Here is a 19,789-nt window from a genome sequence, read left to right as displayed (position 1 = left end):
TGCGACTGACTCGCTTTGTGCGTCTGTGTTGTATTCTGGTGACCAGCGCAGAGGGCATGGTGCACAGGTGGGAGGAGAGGCACAGACAAGTGGGAGGTTCATTCAAATGAAGCAGTACAAAGACAGTTGTTGCATTTTGGTGGAAACTTGGTCCTGAACGCTGCCCTGAAAACAGATGTCCCAGAACCATGTTTATTATTTGTGGCGCAATGTCAATGTGCTGCTGCTGTGTTCATTTTATCAACAGGATCAAACTAAAAATTTGCTGCAGATGTGTTGCAACAATGGATTAATGCTTAAAATGTGACTAAAATATTTCAGTTAAAAACTCCGACTAAAATCGGCACAGAAAGTAACATTTAATGTGGTTAAAGCAGGAATGTCAGTAAATTAGTCTGCATTGATCTATAAATGAATGTGAGTGATTCTTACAGTATCTGTTGTCCACAGCTGCTTTATACTGTATGAAAAGCTTCTCCTTCAGTTCATTAAATCTCTGCAGCATCTGAGAAGTGTCATGCCAGAGCGCAGTGCTGTTATGCACAGCCATTCACTGTGTTAACCTTCATTAAATCACCAGATATCACCAGGCTGCTACAGTATAACCACACACACCTCAGCACACATCAGACTAGTCAGTTATAACTCAATATTCTGATTTCTTATGAAGGAGACGTCGGGTTAGCAGGGCTCATCATAGCCTCTTTTCCAACTTTCTTTTTAGCAAAAGTAGCATCTCATGTTTTATTTTTGAGACACACTGCAGTGCAAACACTGTTGTGTAACATTAATTACTAAACTATGTGACCATGTACGAGGTGAGATACAGTAGAATTATTGGTGAATAGCATTGGTCCAATATAATCATATAAATGGGTTTACGAAATCACTTTCCTTATCATTTATTATTATAGTAGCTGATGAAAAAAACTACTCCGTCTTTGGCCGCACAGCATCCAGTTTTCCATGAGCAGTCAACTCAGACCTTTGACCAGCCAACAGGCTGTCAATAAGCATCTCCTCATCCCAAAGTCAAGCATTTCAGGCAGCATCTATTCTCAGCTGACTTAGCCTGATCATAGTTTTGATGGCGTTTTGAGACAAAAGATAGCCATGTGGAAGAGTAGGTAGGATTTGACATTTCACATTTGATGTGCTGCTCTATTCTGTGTCCACAATGTGTCAAGTCTTGCTCTTTAAGCAGCCAGTGAGTAGAGTTAATAATGTGTTCAAAGTTTGATGTTGGACTGTTAAATTGTTTCTACAAAATGTGAAAGTTGCTGGCTGTCTGTATTTAATTTACTGTCGATGTCACTCTCCAGTGCCATTCACAGAGGTTAGATTCTGTTTCAGCTATACAGAACTGTGTGTGCATGTGCCCGTGTGTGTTGTAGGGGTGGGGGGGTTGTGCAGCCACTCTGCCCTCCAGCAACACAGCAAGCTGCTTTTACCACAATCACATACTGAAGCTGTAGGAAAACATAATTTCTGTGACCTTGTCCAATGCCCCTGAAAATCCTGACAGTCACGCTCTTTTCTCACTTAACAGCATGTGTTTTGTTCCATTACCAGTGATTCCTAAAAAAGGAGAGAGTGTTCAATTACATGTGTCCCTACAGTTGTGGTAATATGGTGCCCTATGTCAGATGTTATTATGTATTCTATGATAGATTATTTCATCTAGTTCATAACATTTTAAACACATTTTCCACAAAGACTATGACAAGAACAATTCCAAATGCCACATGGCTGTATAGAAGAAGGAGTGCATGTGTCCTCCTCTGTTCATCCATCAGTTCTCCATACAGTGGAATGAAGAGGCAGCAGAAAGAAGGCTGCAGCACATTTTGACTAAATGTGCCAAAGCTGCATTGCTTTTATCAGACAAAAGCATTGACCCAGAGTCAATGCTTTTGGAGCCAGTCGCTCCAAACCTGAGGTTTATATTTTTCAAACCAGCAGGTCTGCAATCAAAGCTTAAAACTGACAACTTGCTCAGAGTGAATCCGTTTCTCCTAGAATCTCTACCCTATAATATGAATTTTGTAGATCGCTGGCTCTTCATGTTTTGTTGTTGTTTTTGCAGCTCACACCAGACCGTCATTTTGTGCTTGACTGCCACCCCACCCACAGCAACATTGTGATTGGAGCAGGATTCTCAGGTACAACACAGTACAACACAAAACAACTTCAAATAAATGCAAAAAATCTATGTAAGGGATCATCTATGACAAGCCGTGTGTGCTAGGATGGATTATCTCACTTCAAAACAATCAGAATTAGAATAATCTTTATTGGCCATGTTTACACATACAAGGTATTTGACTCCAGTTTAGTGGCTCTCAATGTACTTACACAGAATAAAAAACAACAATCTTCTGAAACTGTTTCTGTGAACTGTTAACAGGATACAAGTAGTACAAAGAAGGGAAGAGTGCAAGGAGTGATAAGATAAATATTAAATGGTAAAAAAAAAAAAATGATGTTACTTTATATACATATAGTTGGTGGTTATGTACAGCATAAAAAGCCTGTTCAGATATACAGTAGTGAGTGAAATGTAATTCAATTGTATAACCACTGTTTATACATATTTTGGGGCAGTACAAGTGTAAGAGGCAAGTGTTGAACTTGTCAGCAACAGAATTACTTTACTTCTGGCAGCAGTCTAATAACCAGCAGCCTTCCAGCTGTGAAAATTCATGCAGAACAATTATGAGGACGCTGAGTCAGAGCTGTACAGTTATATAAACAAGACTTAGAGTCTACAGCTATGCTAGCTGTTCTGTGAACTAGTAGTTAGCATTTAGCTCAAAGTACAACTGTATGTAACAGGATGCTCACAATAATGATAATGCTAGCCTATTGATGTCAAAGCAAGTATAATGTTTATGATGATGTTAGCACGTTAGCATGGTAACATTTGCTACTCAGCACTAAACACAAAGTAGCCTGGAGCTGAGGCTGATGGGAATGTCCATTTTGCAAGTAGGCTATTGGACAAATTTAAACAATGGGGATAAATAAAAAGTCAGGATCACCAAAGCAATTACAACTAATCCTGAGGGGAGTATGAATGCCTGTAGCAATTTTCATAGCAATCTATCCAATATTTGTTGAGACATTTCACTTACAAAAAACAAAAATGCCAACCTCATGTTGGCACAAGAGAAAATTCAGGGGAGCAGTCATCCGCTGTCGACTGTCAAATAAAAGGCAAGAATGCCTAGAAAAAATGAAAATGTTTCTGATGTTGTTGGACATTGTTGATAGTGAAGACAATGTTCAGGAAGTTGTACAAGAGAGGAAAGTTGCTGCTTTTCAGTAACATACATCTTACAAAGTTATCTTTGTCACAGTGAATGAAAGAATGTAAACACACTGTGGGGAGCTGTTTTTATTGCAATTGCTCCTCTATATCAAAGTCAATGAACAAATGTTAACATAGTTATATGTGGAGCTAATTAAATCACTGTGCAGCCTGATAGCAGAGCTGTGTAGCATTGCAGCGGTTCTATCAAGGGGAGAAATCTGATTCTTAACTATAAATCAAAACCTATGTCCTAAGTACAGGTCTCCTGTTAATGCTCTGCATCAAGTATAAATCCAACTTAATGCCAGATTTGATTAAACAGGCCCAAATTTAATTTTTATAAAAGGCTGTGTAAAACAGACTTTTAAGCCTGGATCATTCATTAGTCATTTGGATTAATTCTCTGGGGACCACAAATGTCAACTATTTTATTGCATCTGTTGGTTTCACATGTCACAATTCAGTTCTTGCCACCCAAAGAAATTGTCAGTAGTCTATTGTCGCCATATTCTGTAATGCTGGCCAAAAGCATGCACAGCAATCCCACAGCTCATGTACTGGATGTATCATGGAAGTGAAAGCTGGCCTGCTGATGTACCACAGTATTCTGTAATCTGATCTGCAAAAAGACAATTGAAACATTAACTGTATGTTGCTCTCATCTTCACAATCATGTGTTAAAAGGCAAAATGCAATGAAGATGGTCCTAAAAAAGAAAGCTACTACACAAACAGTGCGTATTTTGAGCCGATGGAGTCAAGCAGAAAATGTCGATGTCAAAATGAAAATGTCAACAGCTCGACAAGACAAAGAGCAGGAAGTAATGTATCTGGCACCTTGTACACCAGATGTGTGCTGATGAGTGCCAGCACAAAAACAGCAGGAGCAGCAGCCAAATGAATCAGCATCACTTGTTCCCTCCTCACCCAGGAGGAGCACGGAGCCAAGCAGGCAAGTGCTCAGTGAACAGGACAGAGGAGTGTGTGAGACAAGCTGTGGATGTGTGTGTGTGGAGTACAGACAAAAGCTCCAGAGGTACCAGTTTGTGTCCAGTGTGGGTCAGAGGAGTAAGAGCACAGTCCAAGAAGGATTCACTGAAAAGGAAGAGGAAAAAAGAAACGGAACCAAAAAAAATATGGGGAAAATTAGAAATAAAGGCCTGTCTTAATTTGCTAGTTGATGCAAACTCAACTGGTCCTCCACGTCTACCTGTTGTCTTGATAAATTCAGGACAATGTACATTTCCACAGTCATGTCATACACACTTTGCTCACTTTTTAAAATAAATACTATTCACCAATTCCAGTTGAGTCTTCATCCATTTATGGCTAACTGTGGGAGTGGAAATAAGGCTTGTGCACATGTGCCTAGATCCACAATGACTAAGATTTACAAAACAGAACCATGCATACAGCTTTATAAATCTATAAATGCGTATGCATATATCTGGCTTTGTACATGCACACAGTTTTACTTATGAATCTACACAGAGTCTTATGCATCTGGCCCCAGGTCTGGGACTGACCTCCAAGAGCATTCTGCAGATGAAGGAGAGCCCATAGGTGCAGTTCAGCAGTGTGATTTTTATGAGTTAGCCAAGTTTAGAAAATAAATGATAACCTAGTGATCTTGACTCCATAAAGTTGTCTGTGTCACTCTCAATGGGAGACAAACAACAAAACATACACAAGGCAGAGAGAAGGTGCTGCACTCTGAGCAGCAGGTGGAGGTGAAGGTGTTGTTGTAATGTTGTCAAATGTATAAATATAAATGTCTTATCAACAGACAGCAGCACAGTTGCATCCTGTGGTGATTTTACAATGCATTCATCAGGTTCAAATTCAAGTTTAATGAACCCAACCACAACTCCCCACACTGTTTTTGTTTGCTTAAAAAATCCGTGTGTCCATTAATATTTGTTGTTTTATTTTTCTTTGAGAATCTGGTTTAGTTACAGGTCTATATTTAATAATTTTTTTTAAAGTTTTTAAATCACTGACACAGTGCAGCTATCTGGATATTGTAGTGGTGCGACTATCTGCTATCATTAAGATGTCTTTAGAATATAGGTAAAATTGTTTTTTTTTCTCACCTTCTTTGTGTGATCCTCCCTGGAATGAGGAGAGAGATGCACATTGCAAACACATACTGACATAACACCTGTTTGATAAACACAGCACGTGTTTGGGGTGGAATGCATCACATCTGTGCCTGAAAAACAGACACAAAAAAGCTTGATAGCTCGTATATCTGGCCGAAGTGAATTTTATCCATGGCCCTAGACAGGTTCTCTGAGAAGACAGCAAACAAGACTATACACCAGTGGTAGGCAAATAGTGACCCATGGACCAAATCTGGAAACGTTTATATAAATCTTCTGCTACTTTTACATAAATCACAAATCTACTGTAGATGATAAAATAAATATAAGGCTCCTGTCCTGTAAATCTCAGGGAATACAACCTTGTTCTGTCTAATACTGACCCCACACCAGGAATCTGTTTATGGTTGCACTGTGCTGTTTGAACAGTGCATGATGCTGGAATAAAGTCTAATAAATCTATTAGAATTGACATCTTCATGTGTCAGTTCTAACAGTTTTAATTCCACAGCTTTAGCCTATGCAAAAAAGCATAATCTTTGGGTTGGGTTGTGGTTGGGTTATGAAAAATCCCTCCTTTGTATACCAAGGTAACATTTGCTTTATTTAATTCTTCAGGAAAACACCCCCAATGTACTGTTCAACTAATTACCTTCTGGAAAGTGCTGCAGGGCATCCAGACAGAAATCCATTTATTAAAGATTTATTAACATTTGTAACTACAGACTTTATTTTCATTAATGACTTATTAAATATAACAGCAGACCTGATGACTTATCAGAAAATGTCAGACAGTTAACCCTTTACTAATGATTCATAATCATTTAAACTGCAGGACTGATGACTTATCAGTAAGTGTGAAACATTTAGTTATAAATGGTTATAAGTCATTAATAAAGGGTTAGCATTGGACCTTAGACAACAAGGGAAGTCAAAGTGCTTGACACAAAAGACACAAAGAGAAGATATAAAAGAAATAAGGCAATATAAAAGGACACATTTAAATGAGTAAAATGAAGTATAGGATAAAGTAGAAGATAAAAACAGACTGTTCGAGAGAGCGAGGAAGAGCTGAGCTGGATAGTGAAGTTGTGCTGAATATATAAGGACAGACTGTGATCACAAGGAGTTCAGTCTTGGAGACAGATTAAGAAGAATATCATCAGCAAAGCGGTGGTGACAAAAACCATGTGAGGACAATCGAGATCAATCATTTGGAGGAGAAAGGGATGCTTGAACTCTTCTCTTTGGCATGCTACTTTGAATAATTGACCTTTGAGGTACAAATCAAACCAGAGTCTAGAGGTTAATATGACATATACTTTTGGTATGGGGGCGAGGTTTGCTTTGAATGATGTAAGTGTTCTGGAAACACATAATGCCAAAAAGGGGAAAAAGTAGGATGATGAAAACTAGGTAAGCTAGGAAAAGAGGTCTGGTAAGATCACCTGTCAGTGGACTTGCACATGTAGACTCGCGGGTCTTTACACAAAAGAGGTTTTACAACAATGTGGGCTGATCATCGCAGCTGTACAACTGATGGTTTAATCAGTCAATTGCTCACAGCTGAGAATGAATGAATAGAAACACAATGACAGTTGGTGTGAGTCCCCTGAAAATCACACTTGTGTAGAAAATACTAAGCAAATACTGGAGATGACAGTTATCAAAAGACCCAGAAGTAGCTAGTAGCAAACAGTATATCAGCAGTATATGTGTATCACTCTCCAGGCCCTGGTTCTTGTTCTAAGCAGGGGTTAAGATGGGATTTGTCCGGTGGGGGAACCCTAAGATCCAGTGTAGCGGTGCAGCAGGGAAAAATGACTCACCTCAAAATAACTCCTAGATTGACTTGTACAGTGAGCTCTGGTGGACTTGTTTTCTTTGTGAACAGTCTATGTGATCAGCAAACCTTCTTTTAAGCACCCATTTGTTGCTTTGGCTCTGGGCTGTGCTGCATTTGAATTAACCAGATAACTTCAACAACACATCATGTACATGTCCACTGTCTGATTAAAGGAGGGCCCTTGTAGAAGGGTCATCGCCAGCACCATCGGTCAGATGCCCTGGCTATCTCCCTGGTCAGCTCTGCTTGAGATGTCAGTCAGGAACCCCCTTAGCCGGGGGTGTCAGCTACCGCACCAAAAGCTAGCAAGACAGATAGCCAAGTTGCACATAAAACAGCTTATTGTTGAGCTCTGTTTGAAATGTTGCATTTGAAATTACCTACCACTTCAGAAAAAAGAACCTCCACCTAGGCTCACTCCCCTTCTGTAGCTAGCTAGATGCTGAAGTACCACGACCACAAGTTTATTGACATCTGCACACATAAACCTACTGAGGGGAAGTAATGAGAACGGAAAAAGGATGTGTGTCAAGTGTTAGGGTGAGGCTGTGGGGTGACATTACTTTCTGATTTGTTGAATGAGTATCTTAATGGTATCAGCTGGAAGCAGGGCCGGCTCTAGCCATTTTGGTGCCCTAGGTGAGATAAGGATGTGGTATCAACAGGCTACTAATGATTTTCACTCGCACACTGTGCGAGCACAATAACACCTTATGTTATTGTGGATTTTATTAGCTATCCTCCCTCTTTTCATTCTTCAAAGGACATCTACATGAAAGGTACAAGAGTAGTGTAGCACCATTAAGGAATAAGGCAGGGCATGTGTGTGTGTGTAAATGTGAGTGCGAGTGCAGAGAGCAAGCGGCAGAAAGGCTGGAGGCTTCAGCAGATATTTCCTTAGAGCATCTGGACAGTTACAGAGTAGATATTAGCCTATTACAATCAAACACATGTAGCTGCAGAGAAGGATAAACAACTGCTGCAGCTTGTTGCACCAGCTGTGTGTAAGTTCAAACTTAGTTATAATGTAAATTATTACTAAGTTGTGATTTATGCATTACTAAAATAAAAGCTTGCATCACGGAGATAAGTTACAACATAACTTTGAGTAACTAAATATTTACACACATCTCTAGGTAAGGTGTCAATCATAAAATGTCACAGAACTTACTGATTGTAAAACAGCAGTTTTTCTGCCACACAGCATCATTTTCTCATTGATTGCTGCCATTTTACGACACAGTAATCCAGTAGAGACCTAATTTATTGATATGATATTTCAGTATCAATCTAGTTTACTACAATGTGCTACGATGCCAAGTGGCTCATGCCAGCTTACACATGTGCAGAAATCAATGTTTTTATGGATATAGCGTTAGCCATTATCACTGATATTGGTCAGCTAAATTAGGAATAAGGAACGCCAGGCTTCAGCATTCGAAAAATGAACTCACTTAACATTATTATATTGAAACTGCCAATCAGATTTATTTACGTATTAATCAAAGGTGCGGGAACACTGTTATGGATCGTTCCGACAACTTAAAAAACTCTCAGCAATAGATAGTAGCAAGTAGTGTATTTAAATAGAGTGAAACAAAAATAAGAGGACCCTTCTTGGATCAACTGCAATATCAGACCCTCAGGTGCTTGTCCTAGGTTTGGAGTGCAGAAAAAGGAGTTCTATACAAATTTCAATACAAGAAAGCTGGATTGGGAACACAAAAGCACCTTTTTTGACTGCAATCTCCAGCCCTCCAGTACTTGTTCTATGTTTTCGAGTGCAGCTATAATTAAACCAGAAAAGCAAATTTTCCGAATCAATTGCAATCTCCTCGTGCCTGGGTGCAGATCCAGAAATGGGGGGCTCAGAGTGGCCAAGTCCCCCCCAATTTCTGAAAAGCATGAAGTTGTCCCCCCCATTAAATTAATTCTAAATAAATTATGTAATTGAAAATATATATTTAGTAGAAGCTGAGTCCACTTTTGAAATAATTCACACATAAACACAACACCTTTTGAAGGTTTTGTTTATGTCCCCCCTATGCATCCTGCTGATAGGTCTGAACCGTTGAATATACTAAACTAAATGGGAGTTTGGGAAATGAATTTAACAGTGTACTTCATCCTCATACCGTGTGTGTCAGTGTGTCAGCCAGGTCAGGGTTTACCGAAACATGGCAGAGAAAAGAAAAAAGCTAGACATCAGGACATTTTTGTAGGCTCACACCACCACTCTGTAAATAGGAAGACCCCTGTATTAGTTGATAATGTCGTTGAAAATGAATGAAGAGCTAATACAAATGTATTAATAATTGTGCCATTAGATAACAATAGTAGAATAATCTGTGGAGGGCAGCAGCAGCAGTTTACAGAGGGAAAGAGTCTCAGGTAAGGTTCCACAGTTGTACTAAGTCAGGCCCTGTCATTTTGAGTAAACAAGTTACAGAAAAAGGGAAAATGGAGATGAAAGCCCACTAAAAAAAATGCTTGATGGTTTTTGTTTTAGATGGACAACGTTACCTTTTAAGTGAAGCTTACAGTATTACTGTGCTGTTTGAGTGTTGTTTTGGGTACCTGCATATGTGGCTCTGTAAAAAAGGTAAATATGTACAGTGATGGATGAAAAGTGATTTATTAATATATATTTTAAGCTACTATTAATGTATGTGTCTGTTACAGCAATTAATTTGATATACATTGTTGATATTATTGATGTTTCCTCCAGAAAATATTCTTGAGAAAATTCCATGTTTGTGATTGCCCTCTAAGTTGTAATGAGATCTGCATCCTTTCCCTCCGGTACTTGTCCTAAGTTTGGAGTGCAGCTGGAGTGGAACCAGAGAAGCACATTTTTTGAATCAACTGCAATCTCCAGGCCCTCCAGTGCTTGTCCTTAATTTGGAGTGAAGAGAAATGAGCTTTAGGGACTTTCATTTCCTTGGAGCTTGCCACATATTCTAAACTTAGTGAGAGGGGATATTGCAGTTGATGCGAGGGGGGACTGAGTACACAAACTCCAGTTCCTACAGTGTTTGTCCTAAAAGTCCTAGACAGACCAGTTGTCATCCTCAGAGACCCTATCTGAAAGGGACCTGAGGACAGTCAGGTATGGTCATATTGTACTGTCTGACTCATATTGTCTGAATGTAATTTGGGTTCAGTCCAATTCTTGATTACCAAGAGGGCCGTTGAAGACCTCTAATGTGGTAAATGTCACCTACTAACAACAAAACAAAATCAATGTCACTTACCAACCATAAACAAAATGAAACATAACAAATGCTATAAAGCCTATGTTCAGAACAAACCAGCATGCTGCAAGTAAAGCTAGGTATCCACTTATATTATTTTTTCCAAAATAAATTTAAAATTAAATGTACAATGTGTTGAGATCAGTCAGCTACAGTTAAAATAAAGTAACCTAGAAAACTCAGACCTTCTGGATATAGGCTAGTAGTGTTTCCGCAGCTTTTGTTTTTGCTACACCATACACCATGTCCTTACTCTCTGTACTACAGGTGTTTTCCCCACCGCATTTAAGCAAGCTCAAGTCACCCCACTGCTCAAAAAGCCTACACTCAACCCAGCCCAGGTTGAAAACTACAGACCGGTTTCACTCCTGCCCTTCCTGTCAAAAATACTTGAGCGCACAATCTTTAACCAAGTCTCTGAATTCCTTTCCAAGAATAACCTGTACAACCAAAATCAGTCCGGCTTTAAACAGGGTCATTCTACCAAGACTGCACTCCTGTCGGTTATGGAATTACTACACTCAGCTGGAGCTGCTGGTCAGTCCTCAGCCCTTTTGCTGCTGGACCTGTCAGCTGCCTTTGACACAGTTAAACACCAAATCCTCCTCTCCACACTCACTGAGGTTGGTATTTCAGGATCCACCCTCCGCTGGTTCATGTCCTACCTTTCATTTTAGAGTACCTTGGAGGGGAGAAGTGTCCAAACTGCACAACTTATCCACAGGGGTTCCTCAAGGGTCAGTGCTTGGTCACCTTCTTTTCTCATTATACACCACCTCACTTTGCGCAATCATCCACTCCCATGGTTTCCCATACCATTGCTATGCTGACGACACCCAGCCCCTCCTGTCATTCCTGCTGGAAGACCACACAGTCTCGGCTAGGATCTCGTCATGTCTTGCCGATATACCAGCATGGATGAAAGAACGCCACCTTCAGCTTAACTTTAGGAGCTTAACCGAGCTCCTTATCATGCCAGCCAGTCCTTCCATACAACAAAACATCAGCATCCAGCTTGAATCAACCCAACTCATGCCCACAAAGTCTGCCCGGAACTTGGGTGTCATGATCAATGACCAACTAACCTTTAAGGTTCACGTGGCCTCAGTTGCTCAATCGTGACGGTTCGCCCTGTACAACATCAGGAAGATCAGACCCTACCTGTCTGAGCTTGCAGCACAACTCCTGGTACAGGCTCTCATAATATCACACATTGACTACTGCAACTCTTTACTTGCAGGCCTCCCTGCATGTACATTCAAACCTCTGCAGATGATCCAGAATGCAGTGGCACCTCTGATCTTCAATCAGCCCAAAACAGCATGTCACCCCGCTGTTGATATCCCTCCACTGGCTCCCAGTTGCTGCCCGCATCAAATTCAAAACCCTGACACTTGCTTACAAAACAGCAACTAAAATGGCTCCTGCCTACCTGAACTCCCTCATTCAGGCCTATACCCCTTCCCACTCACTACGCTCTGCCAATGAGAGGCGCCTGGTACCACCACCAAAGCAGGGCCCAAAGTCACTAGCTAGACCCTTCTCCTCTGTAGTTCCCTGGTGGTGGAATGAGTTACCAAACTCTGTTCGATCTGCAGAGTCCCTCTCAATCTGTAAGAAAAGACTAAAGACCCAGCTCTTTCGTGAACACCTCTGCACTTGATGGACTGCAGGTAGAGAAAAAACAAAACAAAAAAACAAAAAGAAAAACTTGCTTCTATGCAAGCTATGCACTCTATGCATTGCGTTGATGCACTACCTGTTGGCATCTACGTCCTATCGGTCCCAAACTTAAGCTTTATGGCACTTACTCATGTTGTTGTCTCCTGACTAGATCCCTGCTTGTCTTGTATCAGTCTCAGATGTAGGTCACTTTGGATAAAGTGTCTGCTAAATGAAAAATGTAAATGTAAATGTACTGGGCACACAAAAATGAAACTGATAGTACCATCCAGAGTCAGATTGTACAATAAACACATGCTGTTTAAGTAACAAAGTACGTTTTATAGAACAAACAAAATTTTAAAAAACTAGACTTCACATTTGTAATTTGTTTGTTTGGGAGGCCCCTGAAGGCCACTGGGCTCTCAGCAGCCACTTCGTTTGGATAATGAATAGCTACCAGCTCCACTGTATATGCCTCAGCCAGTCAGAGGTCAGAACAAGCAGTGGTATCTAACATTGTCTTTTCAGGCTAATTTATCCTAGTTTTAAAATAATGTCTTTTAGATTTTTCCCTCTGTTTTTGAAATATTCTCCATCATCAGCAGTTTCTTGCAAGTCTACATTGTTGATGAAGTCTAGTCAAGACAAAGCCACAAATGTGATTCATTTTATTAACAGTCTAAGGAACTGTTTAAAGCAGAATTTTTCAAAAAACTTAAGAAATTACACTCTGTATAAGATATGGTCATGTGCTCACACAGTGTTGAGAGCTGCAGAATGTCCACAAGTCTATCTAGCCAAACCAAACCTTCCATGTATTTTAGGGACACAGATCTTTAACTTTTAATGAGATGTTCTTGTCCATTGTTGAAAGGTGAAAGTGTCTGTGCTTTGGGTCTATACTCATGTTCTTCTCTAATTAACATGGCGGAGGCACCCAGAAGGCCGACTCTGCCCCACCTCTCCTCTCCTTCAGTTACCTTCAGTGTCTCCTGGCACTTTTCCATCTTTTGCTGCAGTCATGTCCTTTACCTAATTATATCTGTAATTAATATCGTGCTCAGAATTTTCTGCTTTCAGAGCAGTGGGCACTGGCAAGGGTATCTGAAGACCCACTATACAGATATGTTGCATAAATGAACACACTAATGATTTAATGTTTAATGTTAATGCTGCTCTTAGAGCCTTAACAATGTTATTTTAGTGGTGCTAAAAGTATTTGTCTGACCCTGCTTTCACACCAAATGCATAAGTGCAACATTGGAAAGAAGAAGGCCACAATAGAGAGATTAGTATTAGTACAGTACTGCTTTGCTGCATGAGCTGCAATTTGCCACGTTTTGCAACCAAAGTTAAACTTAATGAACTTTGAAGCCAAATATACTGACTTCCATATCACATGTCCGATGGCATTCTGGCTTTGACAAGGGGTTGAAGTTATGACAGAGAGTTTCACTTTAGAGAAAAATTAAGGCATAGTCAATATTGTGCATCTCTGGATTTATCTGACTGCTTTCTATTATAGAAACTATAAGAGAAAATGGAGATAACAACTTAAAAAATTGGTATTGTGATTTTAGAAAAAAATTCTTTACTCAAGGTCCATTTAGTAGCTTCTACTGGACCTTTTAAGTGCATCCAATGGTCTTCCTCAGCAAATGGAGTTTTCTTAGATGTCATGGAGTCAGCAAAGTTGACAGTAACTCAACACATTTAACTGAGTGAACTCCATCTAATGAGCAAGACTGAAATGTGATGGGAAGCTATGGAAAAAGCTGGTAAGTTATTTTTCTTCTTCATGCTTGACCTTGGAAACTAATGTTTAATTCTATGAAAAATCTTCATAAAGGTTTTTGTCGGCTCACAGATTCCAAATAAAAAGATGAATTCAATCAGATGGTGTTGTAGCCTGATATGTATATTATAACTGAATCAGAACTTACGCCTATGAGTCATGGCATACACAAAAAACATCTTTTCCTCACAATTTTTACTTTACATCTTTCAAGAGAAAGCTGAAACAAAATAAAAGTGCAGAGTGCAAAACAATTTCAAAAAATTCAAGCCTGGAGACAATTCAATAGCGGCTCAAATCAGATCATTATTTTATAATCCCAACATTTTCTGACAAAATCAACATAAATGCAGATTAATGACGACAACTGTGTGATAGACTATATCAACATTAAAAATTAGTGATTACAAAGTTATAGGTAACAGGAGGTTGCCTGACTGCAAGCACACACAGTCAATTGCTCTGCCCATTAAACCTCTGTTAAGTCCTCCCCTGCTTTCAGAGATCACCTATACTGTGTTCTAATGCAGCCAAATTCATGATCTAGTTTATTCATTTACATGTCTTTCTGTTTCTGTTGTCAGACAACGGCGCAAGTAAGAAGTTGATAGAAATTTGGTCAAAGCTCATACCAGCAGTCACTGCAAGCTGCTGGCTCCTGAACAAATCTATAGCCTATTTTCTGTGACATCATCTTACAACACACTTTAATGACAGCAGCTGTGTAATATATCAACCTTTACATCATCATGTTTTATTTCCTCAGCTTGTAGCACTTTAACCTGTTCTAATAGATCTTTGACTAAACATCTGCAACTATGTGTGTAACAGATATTATGATTTATCCAGTGCAGCCCCAGTATGACATGATATCATAGACTATAAAAAATAATGGGTGTAGCCACCATGACATCACCCATTGGTTTGTGGACTCCCATTTTGAAGCCTCGAGTTTGCATTTTGACCGTTGCCATCTTGGATTTTTGGAGCCAGAAGTGACCATATTTGGAAGAGAGGTTGGAGCTAATCCTAATGCTGGCTGCTAGCTTGGTTAGCACTGTGCAGTCACAGTCTATGGTTAACTGTGATAATGCTAATGCTAATTTCAACTAGCAAAAAAACAAGCCTTAAAGCCATTAAAATAAAATGTGCTCAAGGAAAAAAAACCTGAACATCTAACTCCTTAGAGGGTCTTTTAGTACAACCAAATGCTGAACAAAACTTCTTTAGGCAACCAAAGTGTTACAGTTACCTTCCATGAACTGAAAATACACTGAAATAGCGGTGGCTATGCCTATTCTCTATGAATCTGGGGTTACACCATGGTTATGTTAGATCACCAACATTGTCGCTGTGGAAGCAACTTGCCTCTGATGGCACCCACTTGTCACTCAAAGGGGCCACACTCTTAATTATGCATAACTTTAAACCTTAATACAATTAAAACAGGTGAGTTATATAAAAATTCACCTCCCGTACAATTGTCATGAAAGGGTAAATTAGCTCTAGAGACCAAAATTGTTTTTTGTACCAGGCTGTAAACATGTTTATTTCTGCTGTAAAGTTGGACATTTTAACATGTGTGTTTATGGGGATTGACTCGCTTTTGGAGCCAAACTCAAGTGGCCATTCAAGGTACTGCAGTTTTTGGCACAACGCATTGGCTTCATTTTTCAGCCCTGGAGGTTGCTGTCTGTATGATATACAGTAAGAGAACTCAAAAGCTGCTTTTGGATTCCTCACTGCATCCAAATAGAGTAGTGATGAGGCAGGGCATTTGTGACTCCTGGTGGCAAAAAAGACAACAGCATGTTGGATTTTACAGAGGCTGGAGGATACTGCATGCAACCAAACCAAAGTGGAAAGGTGGACACTTTGAAGTGCTACCACTGTAGTAATTTTTAAGATATTTCACTTAAAGCCAAAACATTCAAACATCAGATGAAAACTCAGATCATTAAAGTGAATGGGATTCATCCCCTGGGTACCTTGGATGTCCAAATAGTACGTGAGTTTCAATCTGGGCCAAAGTGGTCAACAACCAACTGACATTGCCATCTCTTGAGCCATGCAGCTAGCATGGCTAATAAAAAAATACTCCCATGGTCAATATAGCACTATATCAATTAGTGTTTATTTGCCTCGGCAGACTTAAACTGATTTAAGGTTAGGTATCTGTGATTGTTTGCTTTTTAAGGTACTTTCTGTATTATTAAGTGCCAAGTTGGTAATATCAGAGTTTTCCAGTCACAATTACAACTTGGATGCTGACATGAACTGTACTTACAATTTAGAAAAACAATGAATCAGCTTCAACTTGTTCTGTTGATTTATCTGTGCTAATACTTTCTGTACTGTATGTGCTCGTTCTCCAGCTCCTCTGCAGCAACAGTAAAGAGGCTCAGAGCCATATTGGAGAAGTTCACAGGGCTTATCCATAATACAGAAAAAAAGTGTTGCCTTCCTCCCTCTCCTTCACTACGTGCATTTGTCATCAAAGCCTGACACAAGTGCTTTAAAGCAAGTACTGGGGGGTTGCCATGGCTACAAAGTCACCCTGTGGGCTTGGCCATCTATTGAGGTTTTCCATTCTCCTTTTCTGGCGAGATGAAAATGCACGTGGCCAAACTGTCAGAGCCAAGCTTTTATGACTTCAAAGCCAGGCAGAATCCACAGGAGCTCTGAGACCTTTGTCAGATGGCAATGTGCTGCATTCCTCAAGCCCTGTTGACATTCACAATTTGCCTCTCAGACCTTAGCAACAAGGAGACTCAGGCTGCTGCATTTTGAAAATAGACGCTCTCTCATCTCACTCCTGGGCTTGTGCACATGGAGCCATTACGCAGAGAAAGGACAAATCTCCCTTAATTTAGCATTTGGTCCTGGTTCACTGAAGTGAATAGATGCTCACTGACAGGCATCACAACAGCTCTCTTCTTCCTTTATGTATTCATTTGTGGGGCTCGAACCCATTGCCTGACTCAGACAAAGTGCCAGACATGCAGGCTATTTATAGGTCAGCTACAAAGTGCAGGGCATGGATTTGCTCACTTCAGGACTTTGATTCATCTAACACGAATTGATGACCTACATATACTTTGCTCACTGTAATGAATTCTCTTCTGTAGGTCACGGCTTCAAGTTTGGACCTATCATTGGCAAGCTGCTGTGTGAGCTCACCCTGGGAGAAGTGCCATCCTATGACCTTTCACCTTTCCGAATTAAACGCTTCCAGGCTAACACCAAATCAGCTTTGTAGAACCAGGACGTCAACATATCATCAAGGCCTGTGGTATGACTGACTGATTGTAATTTAACAGAGTATGAAACACATAGAGATCATGCTGTTTTGATCTGCTGCTTAATTTGATGTTGTCAGTTTGTGTTTCCACATAGTGTAATCGATTAGCACTCAAGCGATTGTAATGAAACCATTCAGTACATTTACATCTACATTTCTTCAACATTTTGGGAGCTACTTATTTGCTTTTTTGCTGAGAGTGAGATGAGAAGATTGATACCAATCTCAGACCTGAGTGTAGTATTGATCTTCTCATCTCGTTTCCCTCAAAACGTCATGTTTAAAAGAAATCCAGTGTAGGTATTAGAGAGGAGATTTCTCCTGGTTAAAGCAGATTTCCTAGCCATGTATACGCCGGCAGATGAAAGGAAAGATCATTACATGTAGCAATGCATCCTTGTATTCAAAACAATTTAATTTAAAGTAAGATTAAAACAAACAGTCAAAATAAGTTGATTTTCAATGCTGAACTTTTAGAAAATTCTGATATTTTTGCACTTTTAAGAGTAACTTAACACCAGGCTGAAAATCAGTGTTTCACATCCCTCTCTAGTTGAACATTTCCTTCTGTTTCACTTTTGACTATCAGAATTGTGCTCTGTAGCCACACCCAAAAGTGATGTCAGTATACTGACATCATAGAGTACACTTCTACATCACTACAGTGAAGTGAAAAGATGAACCACTAGCAGTGCCCAAATACAAGATTTTCAGCTGATGTTAAGTTGCTCTTTAAAAGGAAAATCTACCACCTCTTCAGAGCCTAACTTCTTACTGCCCTGTCAGCCCTCAGACACACAAGCGGAAAAAAAAACAGGGAACAGTGCATAGTACCACTACTTCAGTTAAAATAAAGTAATGCTTCCAAAATAAGGTCAGTGGTAGGGGAGAAATCTGATTACTGACCTGCTGCAAGTGACCAGCTTACTATAGTGCATGTAAATATGTTATCCCATAACCTGGTTTCTCTGAGTAACTAGGTTTCTTGTGTTCATGTACACGTTCTGAGTGACTGAGATGGAACTGGTTAGTGATGAAACATGAACACCAGCATGTCACCATGAGCAGTCTACCTCAGAGCTGCAAGTGGAGCTACAGAGCTTGCATATCATGTAGTACTTGTCCTCTTCACTATTGTCTTAATACTGCACAACTAATCTGCTGTATGACATCCAAATTACATTATACAGATTGACATTAATGAATGAATGAATGAATGAAGGAAGGAAGGAAGGAAGGAAGGAAGGAAGGAAGGAAGGAAGGAAGGAAGGAAGGAAGGAAGGAAGGAAGGAAGGAAGGAAGGAAGGAAGGAAGGAAGGAAAAATGACCTGTAAAATTTAGAAGTCTAGATGTTCTCCAAAGCAGCATAAAGTAATGAACTGAATAAACTAATACTGCCTTGATTTTGACCAGAATTCCAACATTGACAACTACAACTACATTCTAACATTGTTATGTAATTGTAAATTCACTGATCTGTGACAAGTAATAAAAAAACTATAATCTTATTGGCTTGTATGATTTCATGCATCAGTAAACCTCCCTCTTGCTGCCTTCCCAGCATTCAGCGTTTTGCCACCTAAGTACATGGTTAAAAAGACATCAGCAGTGAGCCATTTGTCTATGTGAAGCCAGCTGCGTGCTCAGGCTTCAGAGGTGGCCTATTGCCTGGATCTATTTCCCCATGTACCGGTAAGCATTTTAATCACTAATCAGACGGCCTATTACAATGGATGCCAACCAAGGCCATCAGCGGGAATGGGAAAATTATGCAGCGAAACACTACAGTTCAGCAAACCATTTGCTCCCTTGCCTCTAAGTGACTTCAGATGGATTGCAAAGGGCCATTATGCAAATTGGAAGAATTAGAAGAACATTAAACATGCAAATGCAAATATTCAACCACCAATAATCATCAAGCAGGACCAACTGAAACACCTCTCTGGGACAATGTCTAGCTTGTGGAATTCCACAAAGCTTTGATAAAAAGCCAACTTTTGTTCTTCTACACATTGATTGATTGATTGACTTTATTTGATACTTTAAAAAGAAAACATGCATCAGCCATCTTCTCGTACACATTCTTACAAAGTTATCAAGGATAAAACACAATAAAGCTGGAAAGCTTATTTCAACTGTGGTCCTTATGAACATTATTTGGGGTGCAAGCATCAGATTGCTGCTCAGTTAGTTCTCTAAGGTGTGTGTGTGTGTGTGTGTGTGTGTGTGTGTGTGTGTGTGTGTGTGTGTGTGTGTGTGTGTGTGTGTGCGTGTGTCTCTGGTCAGTGCAGCTGACTTTATCTTCTGTCAATGTGTGTAACATGAGTGATCTGGATGTGTGCAGCATGCTTTTAAATAAGTCTTAAATATTATTTATAAATGTGTTGTATATTGTCTCTTTCTTGCTGTAGACAATAACATTAGTTTTTTTTGTTTGCTGGCTGTTGGTTGACGCTCTACATCTATAAACTACAAGTGAGACTGGTGCAACAGTGGATTGTGCTACAGGAAGCC

General features: G+C 39.8%; 1 protein-coding gene across 1 annotated transcript in view; it reads left to right on the top strand.

Moving 5' to 3' along the window:
* pipox (pipecolic acid oxidase) overlaps positions 1-18,783 on the top strand; it is a 47,727-nt gene extending 28,944 nt beyond the window's left edge. The window contains exons 7-8 of the mRNA XM_042415346.1: positions 2,087-2,162; positions 17,103-18,783. Coding sequence (XP_042271280.1) covers positions 2,087-2,162; positions 17,103-17,233 — 207 coding nt within the window. The 3' untranslated portion in view covers positions 17,234-18,783. The remainder of the gene's footprint in view (positions 1-2,086; positions 2,163-17,102) is intronic.
* The last annotated feature ends 1,006 nt before the right edge of the window (positions 18,784-19,789 follow it).

The sequence above is a fragment of the Thunnus maccoyii genome, chromosome 6, assembly GCF_910596095.1.
Source record: "Thunnus maccoyii chromosome 6, fThuMac1.1, whole genome shotgun sequence".
NCBI classification, from domain to species: domain Eukaryota; kingdom Metazoa; phylum Chordata; class Actinopteri; order Scombriformes; family Scombridae; genus Thunnus; species Thunnus maccoyii.
Note: the sequence above shows the minus strand (reverse complement) of the source record. Positions and strands in the feature narration are given on the sequence as shown.